Genomic DNA, 24,002 nt, shown 5'->3' with positions numbered 1-24,002 from the left:
TAAAACGTATCATAGACGTTGTTTTCACTATGAGCAACATGATGAGTACCACTGGTGTAGCATGATTAGCTGATTATTAAGGAAACTGATAAGGGGGTTCGTGATAATCATCATTATACTGAGAGCGCAATTACATGAAGAGACATTGATTGGTGCAGACAAATTGGTACCGTTTTTAATATTTCATCTATTTTATGTTCAATAAACATAGTTGCTTTATATTTATTTTCGAACGAATCCCACTAAAACTGAGGGTGTGCTCCAGAAAGGTAAGAAGAGTCTGTTCCACCCTGTCATGTTTCATTTGTTAGAACAAACCAGATAAAAAGTTTAATCGTGAGAAAGGGGTCGGAACTTTAGTTACTTTCGGTTATCAACTGTGAAACGGATATATTCCGAAATGGTCAACCAACTCGTGATGGCGTCCATAAAATTTACAAAGGGACGATATCAATTTCACCACTTGAAACTCTTGGTTTAATATCTTCTGTGTGAGTAGCAACCACATGAAGGAAATCATGATAGGAAATGCAAGCCCTGGAACATCATATCAACTAAGAGGTATATACTCCGTTAGAGGTGTTGCTTGGTTGTTATTACATATGGAAATGGAAAGTGCACAATTGGGCATCTGAAATCATCTCTTATGTCATAAATTTTGGTTTTTCCACCAACCCTCATTGTTAATTCCTAGATGCAAGGTAAGATGTGGGGCAGATTTAACTGTATCTGTTGCATCCTTTATGTCAAGTTCGATGGGATAGATGAGTTCAAGTCACGAAATTTTTAAATATTTAGTGAGAGAACATCGTCTACTAGTATATAGCTAACATCATCTACTAGTATATAGCTAACATCATCCATAGTAAAGTTAGAGGATACTGCTTACTCCTTGTTTTCTTAGAGGTTCCTGAATGAGGTCAGTCGTATATGAATAAAAAAACAAATCGGCAAGAATAAAATATGCTTAATATTAATCTCAATTTCTATGTCCTCTATTTTTTTTAAATGCTGCTCTGATAATCAGGTTGTTGTCTGCATTACGATGCAATGCATATGAAAAGAAAAGATTTTATAAATTGCAAATAAATCTCATTTTATTTCTGGTGATGTTCGTTTCTATAATCTTACCGTCTATTACTTTGGCTTTTTGCCATGATCAAGTCTGTGATAATGGTCTTAGATTTCGTCCTTAATTTTATCTTATGTTTAAAGTTCAATTTTAAAGAAAGAAAAAAATGTCGGAATGCAAATTTTTATTATTAAAATACTCACTCAGTGGCATTATTGCTTTTATAAAAATTATGCAATAATTTCTAAATTTAATGTAGGTATTATTTGTTTGTTTGCTAGGTTGCTGTCTCATTGTCATGTGCCCCATTTGCTGTTAAATATACTCGGAGGCAGATATCATAATCGTAAGCAAATACAGAAAAAGTAATTTCAGACACACACACAATTTATCACATTTTTTTTTTTCATTTGTTACTTATCTGTAGCAATAATTAACTAACAATTTCTTGCTAAACATCCATTAGTTGACATTCAATGCAAATTTAAGAACCAGATCAAAATCAAAACAATAAAAAGAGGGTTCCGAATGGTAGGATGATAAGCATGAAGAGCTAGAAATTGGGAGGGCTGCCTTTTGATAAAGGACTTTCTTTTTTGGACATTCCTAAGAGTTATATGTTCCTTTTACAAAAAGCTCTTCCGACCTATAAAATTTATAACATGTTATTTTCATTTTATATGAGCGTCTGTGGCTGATTATTTATACATCCAACACAGCCAATTGGCCGTTTCAGAATCTAAAGGACTATGGGTAATTTCATTGTTTGTACCCCAAAATGAAAATAACGTCACTTCATTGGTTGAATTTCCATTGTTTAGGACGTTTTTAACCAATCACGACGTTTTGGTGTACACTTTTGAAAATATTACCTGAATGCATTAGATTCTGAAACGCGAATTTAGCTTTCACTGCTGGATGGCAGAAAACCTGGAATGATGATAGTTTCCATTCTGAATTACTAAACCACGACATATTTATTTATTTCTGTTTATTACATCTCCATGTACATTTATGAATTATACAATAACTATTCTCATTAACAAGTATGCATAAATTATTATCACATTTAACAATTACATAACACTCACAAAATCAATTTTTATTAAAAAGTTAAAAAATTAATTTACTGTAGGCAACTAAAGAAATAAAATTTTAATCTGCTGTTTAAAGTTAATTGGAAAACATTTTTACATTTACTGAATTTAAATAATTCATAGATGACAAATTGCATAACCAATATGGTTTCTTTCTTTATATCACGCCAATTTCAATTTTCATTTTCAAAGACTAGAGCTTCTATAAGAAATAATTATTATTTTTTAATCTTAATTGAAAAAATAATAATATGTTTCCGAAACTGACTTAATTTTATAAATAATGGTAAAAAAATTAAAATATATTATAAACGAAATTTCCCAAAATTGTGTGGGTAAAGTACAAGGAAAACTTCATATTAAAAAAAACATTATCATTTTACAGACAGTTTACAATAGAAACTTAGATTAAGAAATTTAAAAAAAACTCTCAATCAATACAGGGATTTCAAAACAGTTATCATTATTACATACAATATTTTTACAAAATCTGCCAATTTGTTTTATACAATTAATACTGTTTCAAAGCAGCTTTATAAATGAAACAATTGTATTGATCAACAAATAATTACAAACCAGTCAGCCTATATCTATATTCTCTATGAATACAAAATGAACCTACTTTCAGTTTGTCTGATTTTGATTTTCTTTTTGCACAAGAACAAATAATATCTCAGTAATTTAAAAGGCATAATCTAAATACTTAAAACATTAGCTTACAGGAAATATTCCCAGCTTGATATGTTCATTATCTACAATTACGATTGTTTTGATCCATCACAACATAGTTCATTAATACTTTTAATCAGTCTTTTATAAAATCTATAAATTGGCAGGAACTCCAGCCTAAAAATAAAAATATATTATATTAATCTATATTTCATTCTTTAATTTGTAAACAATAAAATTCTATCATATTAGCTATAGAATGTGAAATTGAGTTAAATACCTTAACCATTAACAGCATTGTAGTGCTAAGAATACCCTTACTTATTTGAAAACAGAAAGTAGATGTCTGACAGATCCAATAAGGGTTCATACATTAACTATGATAAAAAGCAATAGCTGTAAGACTGTTATTCTGTTCATTTGTACTGGAAAAATGTGTGAAGAAAGTATTAAATTCACTCATATAGATAAGAATGATTCTTAGTATGGGCAAACGTGTGACTGACTAAATCATGCTCAGTCAAAAATCCACTCACTCATCATCATAAGATGGTACTTAATTTAAAGTCAATATGTTCAGTAATACATAAAAAAGTGACAACGTTTTACATATTTGTTTTTCCTTCATTTTTTTATATAAATAAGGCAGTTAGTTTTCTTGTTTGAATTCTTTTACATTGTCTTATCGGGGCCTTTTATAGCTGACTATGCGGTATGGGCTTTGCTCATTGTTGAAGGCCGTATGGTGACCTATAGTTGTTAATGTCTGTGTCATTTTGGTCTCATGTGGACAGTTGTCTCATTTGCAATCATACCACATCTTCTTTTTTATATTAGTGTTTTATAAACACATTATTGAAAAACTCTTAATGTAGGTTTTTGACAGATTTAATAAAGAACTGTGCCATGATTGCATGATATGCCCATATGTCCATTCCTAGATCACTAACCTGTGTTGCCCTCTTTTTAGCATTAATTTTATCCAATAATTGTTTAATCATTTGTCCGTATTCTGGGTCAGCCTGTCCAAAGTTGTTGATTACTCGTTTCTGTAGAAATTCTGATGCATTACAAACATGGCCAGCAATATTTTCTGCCAGTCTTTGTCTTTCTGCTGGGTTCAGTACCTTAAAAATAAATAAAAAGACCACCTCACTTATAAAATTTAGCAATCAAATCTTGTTTATGGCAACCTTATTTCACAATATTACTTAATGGCTGCTTCAAGTTCAGCAGCAAATATTCAGTGAAATGTTAAAGTTCTGCAGTAAATAATATGTGCATTAAAGTCCAGTAGGAAATACTACATGCATATTCAGGATGATGATACTAAAATCACAAACGTGTAAGAAGTTCCTTGCTTTAATAAGAAAAAAACCACTGTCAGTTATTTATAATGTTCCACACCCAAGGAAAATTTCTGTTTCATAGACATCAAAAATTAAATAGTTGGTTATGTGTTCTTAAATATTAATGGGTATAATTGCTTCCATTTTGTCAACAATAGTATGATTGCATTCACAAGAATTGATGTTTTTACCTATTTATTTTAAAAGTATTTGTGTACATAGAATAGAATGATGCCAAACCAGGAACCTCTAATCCAGTGGTTGATGTCTTTTTCATACTTGGTTTTGGTTCATTGTTGTAGCATATAATTTTCTCTTTTTAAATATGCAGGTCCTTTTACATCTTACATCTCTGTAACCTTTGTACTTTCATGGTTTTATGAGAATAAACTAAACTATCTAAACTATATGGTATGGGTTTACTCATTGTTAAAGGACCTATAATTTGGTCACTTGTAATTGTTCACAGCTTGGACCTTTGGTTTAATATGAGGGAGGCATTACCTGTGAAAGGGGACGAAGTCTGTATGATTTTTTTCTAATTCAAACATATCTTAATTTCAAAACGGAAATACCGTAACGTTTCCGATTTTGGTTCTGTTGTTAGGGATTTTAGTTGTGACGTTATTTAGGTTCTGACGTCATATGCAATGAAAACAAAGAAACGCTATCATTAGGTAACGTTTTTTCATATCAAGGAATTATTAAAAATGAAATTGATATTGCGTTCCTTCCTATTTTTTACTAGACTGATAAATATATATTTTACTCAAAATTTCATGCAAACGAGACCGGAAAAAGGAAGAACATTGTAGATTTCTGCGCAGATGCAGGAATTCAAAACATGACATAAAAAAGTTTGAACGATTTTGAGTTCATTAGTACAATGAAAATTTCGGGAAAATTTTCCTGATTTTTTTTATTTTTTTTATTGAATTTTCTCCTGTTACCGTATTGGGGACTTCGTCCCCATATGAATATTTTTTTCATAGGAAATTACATTAAGTATCTATGATATATTTCCTCTTGAAAATGAAGCAAAAATTATTCTGATTCTAATTTATCTTTAGTGCTTTAGCATTTTATCTAATGAAAATTCTTGTGATCTGTACTTCACTAAAATAAAGGCAATCACAATCAAATCCATAAGTCCAATAAAAACATCTCCATGGATACCTACCTTTCTCCAGAATACACCAACTTGTGAATAGTTGTCATCATCAGCTGTGTTATAACGTTTGACATCACCACTAAGGCTGAATTTAGACTCTAAGTACTGAGGATTGTCCTGCGGTCCAGTAAAACTGTTTGGGAAGTAGTTAGGTGCTCCAGCTATGGAGATAAATAATCAATCATTTAAAAAACTATACTATATCTAAATATACAATATCAGGGGCACCTCTCCCAGAAAAACTGAGGAAAATATTTTTATGCAAATAAACAAAATTAATTTAACAAAGTCTATTAACAGCAGAGTATATAATATGACTGAAATCAGTAATGACTTATAAACAGAAAAGCAATCATTCAATAAATCAGCTGATCTAATGTTTTATATACAGTCAAATATTATTTCATGACTTGAGTTAGTGCTTCTTAAAGGTTTTTAAATTTCTTTAGTAACCACTGTCTCTTTCAATAGTTTGTCATAACTGTCATTAACTGAACAGTTAGAGCCTGTTATTAGGCAAAACAGTAGGTCCAAGATTGTTACCTTGGTTTTCATCAACACATTGTGGACCATCTCTCTGGTAATTTTTTACTCTGGCATTAAATGGACAATTGACTGGTATCTGGAGGTAGTTGCTACCAAGTCTGTGTCTGTGTGTGTCTGAGTAGGAGAATAATCTTCCCTGAAAACAAAGAAAACAAAAGATGACTACGTACATATACTGAGTCTGTCACAGGCTATAAACTGAGATGAAACAAAATTTGTATCAGAGGTAACTATCCGTTGTCAATGAACATGTAAAAATGTATCCAGCTGTTTATCATGAGTTAACAGGTATTTACCTCAAATATTATGTCTTAACTCATAGGAACTTTAAGGACAATATTCTTGGGTATTTCTCCAAAATTTAATACAGAATGGTTGAATTCAACTATTATTTTGCCTGCTGCTCAACAGATAGAAATGTCAGATTAATAAATAATATTTCAAGCATGAGACAAAATTTCAAAGTATGAGTTCAACAAGCTCTTCAAATTATAATATAACAATTCTTCACCAAAAAATTAAGTTTAAAGAAACTTGAGTTACCCAAGGTTGTCGCGTTACCCAAGGTATTATATTGTTTTTTGCATAAAGTCAGTTACCAAAGGTTTTATATTGTTTTTTGCATAAAGTCAGTTACCAAAGGTTTTATATTACTGATTTTATTATTTTACTAGTGATTTACCTGAAGTAATTAAACTGGACTGGCTTCTAGAGGTGGATTTGGGGGTGCCATGCCCCCTAATGGAGGTAGATTTATGGTACCAGTAAATGCTAACTTTTTACCTGTTTCGCTATAACCTTTGTCTAGTTTAGGGTAGCTTATCTACCTGTCAGAGGTAATTACCTGTAACATTTTATCTGGGCTGGCTTCTATTCCTGGAATCATATGAACTGGAGAGAAGGCTATCTGTTCTACTTCAGCAAAGTAATTCTTTGGATTCCTGTTTAAAACCATTCTACCAACAGGGATCAGTGGAAATTCTCCTTGAGGCCAAATCTGTTTATAATAATAATTATAATTCAAATAAGATCAGGGCTATAAAGATGCAACAAATAGCATGACAAAAGGCAAGTGAGTTTATGATAAAATGTGTAAAATTGTACAAATGTTAGATCAATAGCTTATCTGAATATTTCTGCAGTTGTAAGTACCTTAGTAAGATCAAAAGGATTATATCTGAAATTTTCAGCCTCTTCAAATGTCATTATCTGGACGTTCACTGACCATGAAGGGAAATTCCCTTCCGAGATGGCGTTGTATAAATCACGGATGGCATAATCTGGATCAGTCGATGACAGTTTGTCTGCTTGCTCAGCACTCAAACATTTTATACCTTGGTCAGTCTGAAAGGAAAGGAAAAACATTTGATCATGATGATTGTAGTAAAACATTTGTAAGGGATCAATGCTAAATAAATCAGTTCTGTCATTAAAGTACAGAATATTATACAAAGTAAGCCCATTTCCGACATTTTGTCAAAATATGATGATTTTGTTTAATTTTCAGACCTAAAAGCTTTAGGAAAAGTATGGCCGCCACCTACGATCCATAATGTTTTGTAACCAAAAGATTTCATTTTGATATTGAATTCATCAATATAAACACTTTTATATGGTAAGCTGCCAAGGTTATTTATGCCAAAAATTATTAAAATTATGGAAAATTTTTACCAAAATTGACCCTAAAATACAAATAATGTTTATCAAAGTGGTCATAGCTTCATAAATTTTCCAGGAAGGTCACAAAAATATATTTTTTTGTCTTAATATACATATAGATTCCACCACAACATCAAGTGTAATACGATATTTATCCACTCGAGACAGTTAAATTTTCAAATTTAAAATGTGAGCAGTGTTTTCCATTCGGCATTGAAGCCGGGTGTGCCGACCACCTTCTTTTGAAAGCCGACCACCTTTTGATTATAGGAGGTGGTCGGCTTTTTTTTCAAATTTCAGATTTTTTTCGGTTCTGTACCGTTAAAATTTGAATACTAATCGCGCCTCGCTGATTTGTTTTCATTGACAAAGATGGCGTCCAATCGTCAAATTTCAATGTTTTCATTTATCAATCGGGGAACAAGAAAGGCAGATGACGATGATGATAAAGAAAATACTAGACCAAATAAGTTAAATAAAATTGATAGTAATGTTGAAGTTGTGGAAATTGAACAAAAATTAACCAAACAACGGAAAAGACACGCAAGTGAAGACAAATATGAGCAAGACTTCAAATGGCTTATAGTCACAGAGGAAGGATACTACTGTTCTATAGGCCAAAAATACGGCACAAAAGCAGGAAACAGGACATAAAATTGTAAATGAAAGAAGAGAGAAAAGAGATAAATTGTTGAAAAAAATCAAATCAAAGAATATTTGACAATTAATATGACTACGTCTATTTATGTTTGTTCAACTCCATTAAATGTGAATATTTATTTATACTAATCTTTATTTTTGTGACCCCCACGTGCACCCACAGTAAATTAAAAAAAAAAACGGGTGGACATTTAAAAAAAAACCAACCGGTTGCAAGTAATTTTTTTAAAACACCCACCTTCCCTTAGTGAAAAAAGGAAAACACTGGTGAGGCTCGCCAAGCGTTTTAAATATTTAAAAAATTAACTGCCGAGAGTGGATAAATATCGTATTACATGAGATTTGGTGGTGGAATCTGTTTCTCTAATGATTTTCAAACAATAAGCAGGCAAACTTATTCCTTCTTTGCGACTGATCTGCAAAAAGATGTGTTTTTTCTATGACGTCATCAGGCATGGCCTCCTTTTTTCATGCCGTCACAATATGAAATTCTGAGGAAAGCAAGAAAATTCGACATCATAATCCGATTTTAACCAATGATGAACTGAGATCAAACGAACCAAACGTTGATTAAATTTTTCATACAATGGGTGAAGAAAGGGATAAATTGACGGTGAATTAAGAGAAATAGTAATATCACAAGAATTCTTATGTAAAAGTAATTTTTTGGTTTCAATTTAAAACAAGAGGCTCTCAAGAGCCTGAATCGCTCACCTGAATTTTTTTGGTTTAATCTCTCATCAATGATTATTTTGGCTTTTCAATTTATTTAAATGTTCTTTGAATCGTCCTATTTTCTTCAAAAGCAAAAAAAAAATCATTTTCTCCTATGTTCTATTTTAGCCATAGGAGCTATGTTTCTTGACATACAAGGAAATGAAATATAAAATTTATACTAGATACTCTGAAACTCTAAAACTCATTTAGCCTAAGTTTGGCTGAAATTGATACAGCAGTTTCAAAGGAGAAGATTTTTTAAAGTAAGTCAACATGATGAACAAATTGTGAAAAAAGTCTTTAAAGGGCAATAACTCCTTAAGAGGTCAATTGACAATTTTGGTCAAATTGACTTATTTGTAGATCTTACTTTGCTTAACATTTTTGCTATTAACAGTTTATCTGTATCTATAATAATATTCAAGATAATGACCAAAAACTGCAAAATTTCCTTAAAATTACCAATTAAGTGGCAGCAACCCAACAATGGTTTGTTTGATTCATCTGAAAATTTCAGGGCTGATAGATCTTGACCTAATGAACATTTTTATCCCTGTCAGATTTGCTCTAAATGCTTTCGTTTTTGAGATATAAGCCAAAAACTGCATTTGACCCCTATGTTCTATTTTAAGTAACGGCGGCCATGTTTTTTGACGGATCAAAAATCGAAGCACACACTTTGTGCAGGATAATCTAAGGAACAATCATGCTAAGTTTCATCCAAATCCATTCAGCAGTTTCAGAGAAGAAGATTTTTTAAAGTTAGCAAATATGATGAACAAATTGTGAAAAATTGTCATTAAAGGACAATAACCCCTTAAGGGGTCAATTGACAATTTTGGTCATATTGACTTATTTGTAGATCTTACTTTGCTGATCATTTTTGCTGTTTACAGTTTATCTTTATCTATAATAATATTCAAGATAATGACCAAAAACTGCAAAATTTCCTTAAAATTACCAATTAAGTGGCAGCAACCCAACAATGGTTTGTTTGATTCATCTGAAAATTTCAGGGCTGATAGATCTTGACCTAATGAACATTTTTACCCCATGTCAGATTTGCTCTAAATGCTTTCGTTTTTGAGATATAAGCCAAAAACTGCATTTGACCCCTATGTTCTATTTTAAGTAACGGCGGCCATGTTTTTTGACGGATCAAAAATCGAAGCACACACTTTGTGCAGGATACTCTAAGGAACAATCATGCTAAGTTTCATTCAAATCCATGCAGTAGTTTCAGAGGAGAAGATGTTTGAAAAATTGTTAACGACGACGACGACGACGGACGCCAAGTGATGAGAAAAGCTCACATGGCCTTTTAGGCCAGGTGAGCTAAAAAAACATTCAAAAGTTAAGGCCAATTTGAACCCTTCGTGATCCCTTCTCCTTTAATAAAATTCCATGAAAATTTGACAAAGTTATTGATGCCTTAATAAATCTTTATCCACAGACTGAACCTAATATTGACACCACTGACGGAATCTAGAGTGCTATGTCACAGTCTCCACAAAAATATACTTCTTACAGACTGAACCTAATACTGACACCACTGACGGAATCTAGGATTGCTATGTCACAGTCTCCACAAAAATATACTTCTTACAGACTGAACCTAATATTGACACCACTGACGGAATCTAGAGTGCTATGTCACAGTCTCCACAAAAATATACTACTTCAATTCAACATTTTTTCAATCTGTTTATCCAATCCATTACTTTATTTCTATATGTTCTAATTTAAAATATTGAGTATAACAAGAGTCAAGTCAATACCTCTTTAGTAGGAAAAAGAAATCACGAAAATAGGCAGGTCTACTGACTATAGCATCTAACTCTTACAAACACTGTCTGGAAAAGACAAATAAATTTGTCATAGGACGAATCAATAATCATGGAATCAACTTTACCTTGAAGTGGAATTTGCAGTAGTATGCCTGTCCATCCTTGTTGACCGTCTTAAATGTGTGACTACCATAACCATTCATACGTCTGTATCCATCAGGGGTTCCACGGTCAGAGAACAGGAAGGACACCTGGTGGGTTGTCTCTGGTCGAAGTGTAATAAAATCCCAGAACATGTCTGGATCCTTAATAAAAGATAAAATAAAATTAACAAAAAATCATGAAACAATTAACCTTTTCTTTTGTAATCTTTTCCCTTCTGAATCATGTCACTGATGTCATGCATTATCTAGCCTGGTTTGTTGCAATAATTCCCAATGGAATTCTATCCAGTACATACCTGTCAACTCACCCGTTTTTTGCGGGTGACACCCGTTATTTTCACCTCTCACCCGGGAGTTTTTCTTTACCCGGCGGGTCCCGGAAATTTCTAACATTACCCGTTTCACCCGGATTTCTGACCGGAATTGTTTCCGGTATTTAGAAGTAATACGGCCTTCGGTTTTATCGGTCTTTTTCAATGTAACCAAAAGTCAAAATGTAGGACTTGTTTACCTGAGCTACGTAACGATATTTTCAACAAGCTACAAGATGAGTTCAGTGACTATCAGTTGACCCCATTAGATGAACTTCCACTTTGCACTTCTCCTGAAACTGACATTGGTACATTTTGGGGAGAAATGTCCAAGTTGCATGACATTTTTCTTAACAAGCCAAGATTTTTTGTTTTGTCAAAACTTGCTAAAACATTACTGGTTTTGCCAAACAGCAATGCAGACAGTGAGAGGGCATTTTCTTTAGTAAAGAAAATAGCTACAGAGTTTAGGGCTGATCTTAATAAGGATACACTGTGTGCTCTTCTTTCTTGTAAAATGAATACACATTTGCATTGCTATGAACTGAAACCAAGTGCAGTTCTTTTAAAGAATGCCAAGTCTGCTACTATGGAATATAACAATAGTCTGAAATAAACTTGTATACATGTTCTAACTGTTTTATATACATATTGACTATATAAATTATATGTAAACATATTTTTGTTCTTCAATTGAGCCCGCAAAATGTCGTACGCGTTATGACCTGAGATTTTTTTTCTCAATGCAGGTCATGACCTGACTTTTCATTTTCAGAGGTTGACAGGTATGCAGTAAAGTGATTGAAAATGTAGGAAGTATGCTACTGTGTTTTCATAGTTATTTGTCAGATACCAGTTTTCCTTGATTTTGTTGATAATTATATTTCATATCAATTGACATTTTCAACTGTAAAATCAAAGACGGACAACAGTGAGTATTCAAATGTATTACTAGCATTGTTCATATCATATTATAATTGAAATTACTATCAATCCTACTATATAAATTTAGAGATGGTCAGAAAGTTTATCTGTGGTAATTCTGGTTGAAAAGTTGTGGAAATTACCCCTCAAAATGTGTCATGCTGTTCCATCCAAAAAGTTGTGGAAATTACCCCTCAAAATGTGTCATGCTGTATTACCCCTCAAAATGTGTCATGCTGTTCCATCCAAAAAGTTGTGGAAATTACCCCTCAAAATGTGTCATGCTGTTCCATCAAAAAAGTTGTAGAAATTACCCCTCAAAATGTGTCATGCTGTTCCATCAAAAAAGTTGTAGAAATTACCCCTCAAAATGTGTCATGCTGTTCCATCAAAAACCACAATAAAACTGTACTTAATTTTTTTTATACTCCTCACTATTTTTCTGCTTCCTGAAAATCTATCTCATGTTTTTTTTTCAAGTTCATTTCTTATACTCTGTACAAATGATGTTTACAACATAGATTGATTTATTATAATAATCTTTTAAGATCTGGTGTATAGTATATGTCTATTACCTTCAGGTGAGTTTCTGGGTTTCTCTTCTGTGTATGTATGAAACTTGGAAACTGAAATTTTAAATAATATAATGTAGGCAATAACTCAACAAGCTTGTCAATATGGAAAAGGGCAAAGATTGGTTTAGAAAGAAACTGAAATTGACAGAAATTCTGACTGATTTTACATCACATGTATCAGCAGAAACAATATAATTTTTTGACAAAATCAATATTTCCTTTTAAATTCCATAATACAAATTGCCATAATTGTACTACTAGAATACTGTAGAATATATTCAAATTAATTTATCAAAATAAATCTGTAAATCAATTTACTAAATTGTAATAACAATTTCTCAGTCTCCATTATATTCATTCCAATTGTTGGTTCTCTTCTATATATATTTTATATTTAAAGCATGGAAGGTCGCTCTCATACACTGACCAGTAGTTATTTATATTCCAAGTCTTTGTTCTTCCAAAGCCTCACATCACCTTATTTTATAAGTAAAGGAATTTGCTGTATTATTACATAAGTTATACTTTTAACATATTATAAAATTCTTAGACCAATTGCCCATGAATCGTGGATTAGTTTAACTGATATGACTATTGTATACCAGCATAGGATCTCTAATGAAGAAGATTGGTGTATTGTTCCCCACTAGATCCCAGTTACCATCTTCTGTATACATCTTTACAGCAAATCCTCTGGGATCTCTGGCAGAATCAGCAGAACCACTTTCTCCTCCTAAAAATAAAAAAGTGTGTAATGGGAGATAACTCTAGTTCTAAATTTTTCATTTTTACTGGATTTAAAATAATCTGAAATTGATTTTATTTCAAATAAATCAGAAAATATCACTTCAAATGTAAAATTGTCTCTCAGTTCTCAAAAAATAATTTAAAATAAAAATCAGTAAGAAAAAAAAACATGATAAATAAATATAAAGTCAAATCCTAACTGAATATGGGAGCTAATTCGGTATAAAATGATGTAGCAATGTATCATTCAATAATTACATGTAAAAAAGTAACTTATTCTTTTTTTAAATATTTACAGCTTCTTTTGCTTGGCAACCAGAGCCATGTTGGAACATGTAACGCACATGACTCCCAATAAAATTTCAATGTCAGTTGCATTTCAAACAAGCCAGGGGATCAAAATGGACAAAAGTGTATGTGTTGCTAGTTAATTAAATAAAATCCTTCTAAAAGTAAGATAACATGTTTATTTTTATATTGTGAAATGGTTGTTTCAAGATCTAGATTTCTTTAAGTCTTTGGCTTTTAAATGGTTGCCTTTCAAAAATGTCTTGAAGATCATAAATGTTCCTATTAGATTTTAAATAATTCTATCACGCCATGCTCTATGCTTATTTCTAAATGAGAAAAAAAATACTGTAAGAAGATAAAGCAAAACATTTTATTTTTCTTCATGAATTGTGTTCACTATGTGAACTAACTAATAAAAAAAATAATCATAAAATTGAGGAACATGTGGTGCAATACATATAGATTCTACCACTGCATAGAGTGTGATACGATATATATCCACTCGAGACAGTTAAATTTTTCAAATTTCAAACGCGAGGCTTGCTGAGTGTTTTAAATATTCAAAATTTATCTGTCGTGAGTGGATAAATATCTCATAACACGAGATTTGGTGGTGGAATCTGTTTCTCTAGTGATTTTCAAACAATACACAGGCAAACTTAAAGCTTCTTTGCGACTGATCTGCAAAAAGATTTGTTCTTTCTAATGTAACATCATCAGGCATGGTCACCTTTTTTCATGCCGTCACAATAGGAAATTCAGAGGAAAAGAAGAATATTCAACGTCATAATCAGATTTTAACCAATGAAGAACTGAGATCAAACGAACCACGCGTTCATTAATTTTTTTTATATTATGCGTGCAGAAAGGGATTAAAGAAATGTAAAAATGCCACTTACCAACTGTAGAGAATCTCACTCCCAGAGGTGTCTTTTTACCAACAAATTCAAATGGCTTTGCCTTGCAGTACTTAGAAATATCATGTGTGCACTCAAAGTATCCAAATGCTCCTGTAAAATAAGTCATAATATGTTGTAACTAAGGATCTCACTAACATTTATTAATGACATTCCTGTAAAATTATTCATCAGTGAAGTTCAAATCAAAAAAAGTCTAAAGACTAAATAAAATACACAGTCAGCTTATAGTTGAACAGCACTAAAGAGTTTTTGGAACATGTGATCATAATTTTGGTAAGTGTTTTCAGTTTTGTCCATCTTTATGCTTCATGTCTAAAGCTCATTGGGTCAATTCTTAAGATGAAAGAAAAAAAATAAAATATTGTGAATTTATTTATTTTTATCAATTTTCATGGATTGAGAAAAATTGTATTTTCATGGATGTTTGATTTTTTTCTGGTTTTTGAATGAATCCACAGTATCTAATCTAGAAGCCATGTAAATACATGTATAACTTAATCATATGCATGTTAATTACACTTAGAAAAATGAAAATGACATGAGCTGTAGTGTAAAATAAAAAGTCATGTTCTGATCAAAAATGATATACAACATACATGGAAATGCTAATACATTTTTTTGTACAACATTTTTTTTCTCAATAAGACATATATGAATGGGAGTTTTAACAATAGTCATGTTTAACAAGTTAAATTACTTTTTTAAGCAATTATTTAATTGTAATAAATTGTGTATATGCTATGTAGATGCAGGTATGATTAATCATGTTAATATATTTACTTTAAAACTATTAACATGGCAGCATGTACAAATGTAATCTACATTGTAATATTTCAAGATTGGTTACAAATTTAAACCTTCTACACAAATGAACATGGATGTTTATGTGATGATTAACAATCTCATAATCTAGATTATGTCAAAGCACTAACTGCTTAAACTTTAGTAATTGCAGAATGTAAGTTTGAAAGATGAACATGTAGCATTAATTATGTTTAATGTGTTTGAGTACAGCATTCAATCATAGATTCCTATTTATACTATAATATATGTACCAGCTCCTTTAGCATGTACTACTCTTTCTGGTATTCTTTCTCGGTTGAAATGGGCCATTTCATCTGTGAAGACAAAGTCTTGTAACAGGACTGGACCTCTTGGTCCAACTGTCATTGTGGCTGTTTTGGTGCCAACAGGGGCACCTGTTCCAGTTGTCAAGACATCAGGTTTCTGAAAGGAAAAAAGAACATTAAAATATTAGTCATTTGTTACTCTTGCATGTCAGTTTTGCCTTATCTCTTTACAAACATGATTTCAATGTACTGAATTTTAGAACAATTTTACAAATCATAGATTGCTTATTCTTAATTAACATGATTAAGGCACAGTAGTTATTAATAAAAAATTCTGAACAAAAACAATGCTGAATGATCATGATGATGTGGAAGGCTAAATTAAAACATATCACCCTGCTTGAGGCATTTTAATCATGATAATTGTGTCTTTTTTAACTCTTGCTGTGGAAACAATATTCTATTATCACAGAGCCGTAAGCATGCTACAATTAGACCACTCAAGTGGTTCCATCACATTTGATGACATGGATCAAAAGGAACATTTGAAAATATGGCGGACACAAAATTGCATATACCAAACTCTAGTTGGTTTTTTTTATGAAAGAGTTCCATTTGATGACCTTCAGGTCAATCGTTGTATAAGACATAGACAAATAAACCTGCATACAATTGTATCATATGTACATGTTGTATTACAACAACATCATGAACATATTTAAAAACTAATTCTAATGCAAAATTGTTTCCAACATTCATTTTGATTGGATATCTAATAACTGAATAACATCACAAATTTTCATAACATCAATTCACAAATTGATGATATGAAAAAGCACCCACAAACACAGACAAATTTCAAATGTATATTTGACATGGTTTTGTCAGTTTCATTAGAATGGAGATAATAATATTGTATTTTCAGCTATGACAGCATCAATTAGAGATTTGATGGTAACTGCAAATACCTGTTTACTGGCTCAGCTAACGCTTCACTACAAAACTTATTTTAGGGCTCATTAAAGCACCTATTAATGCCGTCAGAGATTAATTTACGATACCACAAATACAGTTATCTCCTAAGAGGGGGTAGAACCTTTATCAGGACTCTGGAATCGGGTGTTTTTAAGCTCTGGATTTCAGCAGGATCCGGGAATTCATTTTTAGAATTTCGGGATTTAAATTTCTTTAAAATTGGGACCTCAGGATTCCATGTTTATAAGCCTAATTTGGGATCAGGACCCCTCCTACCACCACCCCCCCCCCCCCTTCTTTTCCACCTTCTAAATACTGGTGAGTTCTACACCTAATATAGAACATATAAATCTAATCATTGTGCACATATAAAACATATCCATTAATACATTGTGACATAGGAACTGCATAGTGAATGAATTCTAAAGTTGTGGTTTTTTTTTATGTAATGTAAAACTTAAAGTGCAGCGTAAATGTCCTGAAAACAGGGTTACCACTGCTAACAACAGTTCCAAAGCAGACCCTATATCATCACAGTACATTACTTGTAAATATAAAGAGCATACCGTCTGTGATTCTTTAAAATTGAGAAGTTGGTTTGTTGCTTTGTCTCTGTTTGCCATTTTGTTAACCTGTCAAGTAAAAAGTTCCAGTTTTACACACTGCACGAAGTCCAAACAGTACTTGTGTAATTTCTGGGTCACTTTAGGTGAAGGTCAAAAGATAAATTTTGTCGCGTTCGATTTGGCATTTTTTATTTTAATCATGTAAATATGCCATTCTTTTCTAGTATTAAGAATATACTTAATCTTATTTCTTTAGTATATTAATTTACTGATAAATTTTGGTTATTTTGAAAAGAACTAAAAACAAACAAAAAATTTACAGTTTCAACAGTAACACGTGGACTAATCTAACATTCTATAGACAACTTCCGGTGACCGAAAAAGAAAGTTGATAATCAATAATTTTTGAGTCGGTTTTGAGGATTAACAGAGAGTCTCCAAAATGGGGAGAACGGCGACACTCGCCACTTGCACATTGAATCAATGGGCAATGGACTTTGAAGGGAATTTGTCAAGAATAATAGAAAGTACGGAAGATTTTAAAAAAGAGCTTATCATAAAACTAAAGTTGTGAACATTTCTTCTTCAAAACATATCATCATATGCACGTTTTCACACTGTTGTTAGTCTTGAAAACAGAATGCTTAAGTCTATCTTTTTAAATAGCCTTTACAGGTACAAATTAAACCCATATTTAGCACATAGTTGTATGCCAAATGATATGAGTATTACACCAGTCTGCGACGTTAACCACTAGCCCGATGCCCCAGACTAGTAATTTTCAGCTCGGACTAGTAGATTTTATTTATCGCTAGCCCGACCGGACTAGTAAGAAATATAACGTCCTTTCTATATGTTATTTGAAATTTAAACATATTTGGAGTTCAAATTGAGTTCAAAGTATTACAGAATAGATCGTCAAATTACTGACATTAATGTGTACGAAGTCTGAACTATCGAGATCGATAATTATACATTTATCCCGAGGAAGTGAAACTGAAACGAAAACCAGTCGCTAGTTCCGGTACTTCGATCTGTCTGATAACCAGTAAAAAGTGGACCAACACGGACACTATAATGAAGGCAATTGTTTATAAAACGAAAAGACTATCATGTTTTTCCCCGATTTATTACATATCTTTAATGATATCAAAAATGTTTTAGTTTAATTCACATAATCAATAAAGTTATTAAAATAGATTTATGTCATTATGAGTTATCTTAACAACGCCGTGTTGGTACACTTCGATCTTTTTGGTCATTAGAAAGACCGGAGACCATGTGTCAACAAAGGAAACCGTAAAAACGTAAATATGCTTCAATGGACAGCCGGGGCAAAGCCAGGAAAGGCTTTTAAAAGAAAAAGAACAGATGATGATGTTACGGAACAAACAAAAAAGTACGAGGTCACCAGGACCAGAGGGTTTAAACCCCATTGGAAAACCGACCGTCAGTGGTTGCAGTTGGATGAAAAGTCATCTGTTATGGTTTGCACGTATTGCAAAGACAATAACAAAAGCAACAATTTTGCTAAAGGGACTTCCAACTTCAGGCTTGAAGCAATACAAGCTCATGAAAATTCCCAGCAACATAAAACTGCCTCACTTGTTTCAACAAGGCCAGCTGCTGAAAAATCAGAGGCAGCTAAGGCTGTTGTGAAATTGAAAGCTCATGAGTATGACAGGATGAATGTTCTTTTTCGCAATGCACATGCAATTGCAAAACATCATCTAGCATTCAAATTTTATCCCATTTTATGCCAGCTAGACAAGGCCAAAGGTTTAGATGTTGGCGAAACTTATTTGAATGACAAAAAGGCAAGAGAATTTGTTCACCATATCGCTAATGTCTCAAGAAGTCAAGTAAACGAGTTATTGGATGCCTCGAAATTTATCAGTGTAACATGTGATGGGACAAGTGATTTTATGGGAGACGAGTATGAGTCACTATATGTTCGTACATCTATAAGTGGAAAAGTCACTGACAGTTTCTTTTGTTTAGGAACAGCAGAGTCAGCCTGTGCCTTAGATATTTTTTCATTTATAAAGTCAACTTTTGAAAGAGAAGATCGTACATCTAATACTGACTTGTGGACGAAAATAGTAGGGTTTGGTTCTGATGGCGCATCAAATATGCAAGGTAATAATTTTAACTTAAAAAAGTGCCTTTCTCATCCCATGATCTAAACAAGTCAAGTTGTGACTAAGGACTGATATGTTTTTTTTTTATAGTACACCTATTGACATTGGTATTTACTTATTACATGCTTTAATTCTGACAAATGTTTGCTGATTATTTTAAATATTTATTGTTTTGCCTTGGACCAGGATGGAGAGTTGTCTCATTGGCACTCATACCAGATCCTCTTATTTCAAATTTATATTTTAATTGCAAAAGTTAAGCTAGCATAAATTAAAGCACAATATTCTCTGACAAGCACATATATAATTTTCACTTTTGTTGAATTTTATTTTGCACCTTTTCAGTTGATTACTTTTTTTTTAGGCAAAAGAAGTGGTGTTGCTGCTCACCTGAGAGAGGAAAATCCAGAGATTGTAATTATTCATTGTCTAGCCCATAGGTTAGAATTAGCATTCAAGGATGCAATAAAACAAATTGGAAACAGACTATATGAAAAGACAACAACACTCCTATTAGGTTGGTTTAAAATTAAGAAGTCAATTATTATTTTCCTGCTGCAAAATATTCATTAGGATTGTAAACATGTTAAAAGACATACATGTACATGTATCAACCATACCAAGACACAGATTTACAAATGATCACAAATCATTAGCATAGCAGCTTGAATTATAATTTTTTCATTTGAATTATCTTTACTTATTACTACAGAACCAGTGCACACAAAATTAAATATTTCAAAAGAAGTTGTGGAATGATTGCCTATGAGACCACTCTTCACAAAAAATGAAAATGCAAGAGAACATGTATTTAAACTTATAACACTGCTTCACCATGTACACTTATTATATGTACTCAGTATTTACTATTATTTCTCTTATCTACTTTGTCCACAGTCCAGGCTGAATAAACTACATTTGTAATATAGTATACTTTCTATGTTTTTTTGCAAGAAACAATTAATTTATTTTTTTTCAGGTTTATATTACTTTTATAGAAAGGGGCCTAAACAGAAAAAAATGCTGAAGAAAACATTCAAACTTCTAGCAATGAGCAGGATTATGCCCACTAGGATAGGTGGTACCCGATGGCTACCACACATGCAGAGAGCAATTGGTAGTTTCATCAAAGGCTATACAGCTATCAAAACACAGCTCGAAACTGCATCTCATGATAATGCAAAGGCAGAGGGTTTGGCCAAAATAATGGGAGATGTGGCAGTTATCACTTTTATTATCATTTTGAAGGTAATTAAATTTTATTGCACATGGTAGCAGGTACAAAAGTACTATGTACATTATTTTGTAATAACATTAACCTTTTAAGCACAACTTTTTGTTAAAGTGGGAATTTAAAAATTAGCATTTGAATTTTGTGATGCTTTTGGAATATTTCAATTCAAAATCATAACTTGGTCTGTTCAAAATGAAATTTTCTATTTAATTACTTATTTAAATTACCATCCGAAGAAATGATGCTGAAAGTATTTATTTATTTATAAATGTGCATCATGGTGCATGGTTAAAAAAAATATATATTTTTTGTAGGAAAATTATTTCACCACTGAACAAGCTGTCTCTTGCTTTGCAGAGAAAGGATACATCATTAGCAGATTCAGTTAACAGAATCATTTCTGTTACTGATAGTCTGAAGAAATTGAAGTTGCAGTAAGTTTTTAATGATTCTCTAGATTTTAAAGTTCAACAGAAAAATTTATAGATTGAATCAAGTTAACAGTGTACGATCATTAATTATTTAATTCAATAATAATAATAATAATAATTTAATAATATGATTTGAAAGTACTAAAAGTAACCTTTTAAAAATGATATATGAATTCCAAACTTGTGCAGATTGAATGAAGAAGCAGATGCCATTGCCACCAGTAAATTATATCAGGGAACGACATTAAAAGGAAGGACACCATCAGTCAGTTATAGAAACAATCTAATTGACAAATTAATAGATTCTCTTGACAAAAGATTTCCATCAACAGACATAGTAGTTGCAAGTGCTACATCTAGTTTTAAGAATTGGCCTTGCCCAGAAGACAAAGAAGCAATCATAGGTTTCAAATTGGTGTTGCATTTCTGTTATCATTCATTTTTGATCATGTTATTTTGATAAACAAGAGTATCTTCTGTGAGTTACAATTTTCCAGAAGAGATATATATATATATACTGCAAAGTCTTGATAATGATTTTACAAAGTATAAAAAACGATTATAATATTTATTTGTTAAAATCATAAGTTAACTATAATTAAATAGACAGTTTTAAATAAAGTAACAGCATAGACAGAAGGCTCTTGTTCATCTATCATTTCAGCTTTTATTTGTTTCTTTCCTTGCAGCAGTTGTTAATTCATTTTCTAAATATGTTTTGTTCTTTTGTTGCTATTGTTGTAAGTTTTCTAATCTTGAATCTTCAGAAACACAACGTTCTGTCGGTTCAAGCCAGTAGTGTTGTATTTGTCAATTGTGTAGTTTTTCAGAATTTATGCAGATCCTTCATAATCATTTGTTTTGACCAGTTCATCTTTTCTGATTTAAAAGTAAATTTCAATTACAGTTAAGTTTACATGTCATGCATGTATTATTATATATCCATAAATAATTCAGAGTAAGAAGTTTTTTATAATTTCTTTTTAAACATATACTCACTGTTGTTTTAACTTTGGTGAAACAATAATTACAAAACTGGTAGCCTTATCAATTTAAGGTAATTTATACCAAAATAATTTATTTAATTTATTTAATTACAGAGCATGGAGACCATGAAATTCACCTAATAAAATCACTTCTGCCTCAGACTCTAACCAAAGCTGGTGTTGAACTGTCAGAAATCAGTACAGAGTGGTCTGTCTTGAAATCTCTTATATACCAAAGGTAAAAAAAATAAAAGATCTTCAATAAAAGAAAAACAGCCTTTTCATGTGCTAAAAAATGTTATATTCAATCAAACTAAATTGAAATTCATAAACTTAATTCAATAAATCAGGTAAAATAATTCATATAAATGTGTGATTTCAACCCCCTCGATTTTGAAATCCAGTTTACGCATTAGAGTGTGTCTGATGTTATTCTTATATGTTAATGCCTCTGTCCTTCTTTACACTTTCCCTGAGTTAATTCCTGATTTATTTAACATGTGTTTAATAAAAAAAATATATAAAACTGGTTAATTATTTTTTACTCATTTCAGATTTTCATCCAAAGTTGATGATGGTAGTCTCAAATGGTATGATGTGTTTCGCATGTTTAAAGACGATACCAGTAACATAGCAACAGTGATTGATTTACTACTGACATTCCCTCCAACAAGTGTTAATAATGAGACCACTTTCAGTAGAACAAAACTAACGAAGGGCAAAAGAAGGGGTCACCTTAAAACAGACACACTATCAGATTTAGTGCAAATGGAGTTGGAAACACCAGACATAAGTAGTTTTGACCCAAAGGCCTCCATTGATGATTGGATGGTAGGTTTTAGAAATACTTAAACATCATCTTTTGAAATTATCAATAATTACTCCTTGTAATGGAATTTTATTTTAGTCTTTTCAATATAAACAATCTAGAAGTTAGTATCAATATTATAGAAAAGTATATCCAATGTCATTTAGCCAAACATTTATATAAATTATAACAAAAGATTTGAAATTGTATAAAATCTAATTTATCATGGCATGTTTAGAAACTGTAAATACCAAATAACAATTGAATTTTCACCATGATTACATGTTCATTGCCTGTGTGCTTTTTAGGTTACTCCATCTGGTAGAAAGAGGAGAGTTGGATATACGGTCCGTGGAAATACAACTAAAGTTCCAGAGGAAGCTGCAGCACAGATTGACCTTGATGATGAAGAGGCGGAGCCAGCAACTAATGCCATTCAGACAAACTTGAACCAGGTACATTTTATTTTGTTTTAATCATGACTAGGCTATATCATTTATATTTGAATCTTCTTGTAATGTATAGTAGGCTGCCAGCTGGGTGGCTATCAAAAGTAAAAAAAAACAATATAACTCATTCAATATGTGACAAATGTTTATGAACCGATCATATGGACAATGGCATGAATGGACAAGAAATCACACATTACTTCATTAACATACATTTTTTTTTAACCCTAACCCTAAAAGAATTTCACAGTGTATACCTCAAATGTTTTATTCATAACAAGTACTGTACTTCAAAACTATGTCCTTCTATCATATTCAATAGAATTTTGTTTCAGGAAAGAAGCACAATGATGATGATACGAAATATAGATGATGTGAGTAGTGATGAGGAGGAAGACTCAGATGATGATGATGATAATGAGCTGGCTGAAGACGAAGTGTTTCTCATTAAACTCAAACAATTATTAAAAGATTATGAGGAATAAAAAACTTGAAAACTCTGACATTGTTTTTACTATCCTTTATGGACAGCACACATGACTAAAAATAAATAATGTTACAAGTTTTCCTTGTTTAATAATTTTTTGCAAATGTAAAATCCTTAAAATTAGCTAAAAAAAAAAAAGTTTTCAACCAGCTAAAACCCTTTCAGGTATGCTCAAAATGCAGGATTTTGCATCTAA

General features: G+C 31.7%; 4 protein-coding genes across 4 annotated transcripts in view; 3 read left to right on the top strand and 1 right to left on the bottom strand.

The window, feature by feature from the left end:
- Window positions 1–2,279: 2,279 nt before the first annotated feature.
- LOC143049629 (catalase-like) overlaps window positions 2,280–24,002 on the bottom strand; it is a 157,015-nt gene continuing 135,292 nt past the window's right edge. Inside the window, exons 2-13 of the mRNA XM_076223227.1 lie at window positions 17,271–17,340; window positions 15,715–15,886; window positions 14,639–14,749; window positions 13,304–13,434; window positions 12,702–12,752; window positions 10,853–11,032; window positions 7,057–7,248; window positions 6,749–6,901; window positions 5,902–6,040; window positions 5,368–5,519; window positions 3,789–3,965; window positions 2,280–3,015 (exon numbers count right to left, since the gene is read on the bottom strand). Of these exons, the coding sequence (XP_076079342.1) occupies window positions 2,992–3,015; window positions 3,789–3,965; window positions 5,368–5,519; window positions 5,902–6,040; window positions 6,749–6,901; window positions 7,057–7,248; window positions 10,853–11,032; window positions 12,702–12,752; window positions 13,304–13,434; window positions 14,639–14,749; window positions 15,715–15,886; window positions 17,271–17,327 (1,539 nt within the window). The 5' untranslated portion in view covers window positions 17,328–17,340 and the 3' untranslated portion in view covers window positions 2,280–2,991. The remainder of the gene's footprint in view (window positions 3,016–3,788; window positions 3,966–5,367; window positions 5,520–5,901; window positions 6,041–6,748; window positions 6,902–7,056; window positions 7,249–10,852; window positions 11,033–12,701; window positions 12,753–13,303; window positions 13,435–14,638; window positions 14,750–15,714; window positions 15,887–17,270; window positions 17,341–24,002) is intronic.
- LOC143049626 (glutamine-dependent NAD(+) synthetase-like) overlaps window positions 17,637–24,002 on the top strand; it is a 42,923-nt gene continuing 36,557 nt past the window's right edge. Inside the window, exon 1 of the mRNA XM_076223223.1 lies at window positions 17,637–17,797. Within this exon, the coding sequence (XP_076079338.1) occupies window positions 17,713–17,797 (85 nt within the window). The 5' untranslated portion in view covers window positions 17,637–17,712. The remainder of the gene's footprint in view (window positions 17,798–24,002) is intronic.
- On the top strand, window positions 17,992–20,717 carry LOC143049628 (zinc finger protein 862-like). The gene is made up of 3 exons (XM_076223226.1): window positions 17,992–19,409; window positions 19,776–19,928; window positions 20,391–20,717. Exons 1-3 carry the CDS (start codon window positions 18,584–18,586, stop codon window positions 20,684–20,686), a joined length of 1,275 nt encoding a protein of 424 aa, XP_076079341.1. The 5' UTR covers window positions 17,992–18,583; the 3' UTR covers window positions 20,687–20,717.
- On the top strand, window positions 20,948–23,819 carry LOC143049627 (uncharacterized). Its single transcript, XM_076223225.1, has 5 exons — window positions 20,948–21,079; window positions 22,177–22,300; window positions 22,617–22,893; window positions 23,179–23,325; window positions 23,655–23,819. Exons 3-5 carry the CDS (start codon window positions 22,669–22,671, stop codon window positions 23,802–23,804), a joined length of 522 nt encoding a protein of 173 aa, XP_076079340.1. The 5' UTR covers window positions 20,948–21,079; window positions 22,177–22,300; window positions 22,617–22,668; the 3' UTR covers window positions 23,805–23,819.

The sequence above is a fragment of the Mytilus galloprovincialis genome, chromosome 10, assembly GCF_965363235.1.
Source record: "Mytilus galloprovincialis chromosome 10, xbMytGall1.hap1.1, whole genome shotgun sequence".
Taxonomy (NCBI): Eukaryota; Metazoa; Mollusca; class Bivalvia; order Mytilida; family Mytilidae; genus Mytilus; species Mytilus galloprovincialis.
The sequence above is the reverse complement of the archived record's forward strand: the minus strand, read 5'-3'. Positions and strand labels throughout refer to the sequence as shown.

Coding starts and splice junctions, on each gene's coding strand:
- LOC143049627 (XM_076223225.1), top strand. CDS start 22,669: ATGTTTAAAGACGATACCAGTAACATAGCAACAGTGATTGATTTACTA. Junction 22,894..23,178: donor CCTCCATTGATGATTGGATG/GTAGGTTTTAGA, acceptor TGTGCTTTTTAG/GTTACTCCATCTGGTAGAAA. Junction 23,326..23,654: donor TTCAGACAAACTTGAACCAG/GTACATTTTATT, acceptor ATTTTGTTTCAG/GAAAGAAGCACAATGATGAT.
- LOC143049628 (XM_076223226.1), top strand. CDS start 18,584: ATGCTTCAATGGACAGCCGGGGCAAAGCCAGGAAAGGCTTTTAAAAGA. Junction 19,410..19,775: donor TGGCGCATCAAATATGCAAG/GTAATAATTTTA, acceptor CTTTTTTTTTAG/GCAAAAGAAGTGGTGTTGCT. Junction 19,929..20,390: donor GACAACAACACTCCTATTAG/GTTGGTTTAAAA, acceptor ATTTTTTTTCAG/GTTTATATTACTTTTATAGA.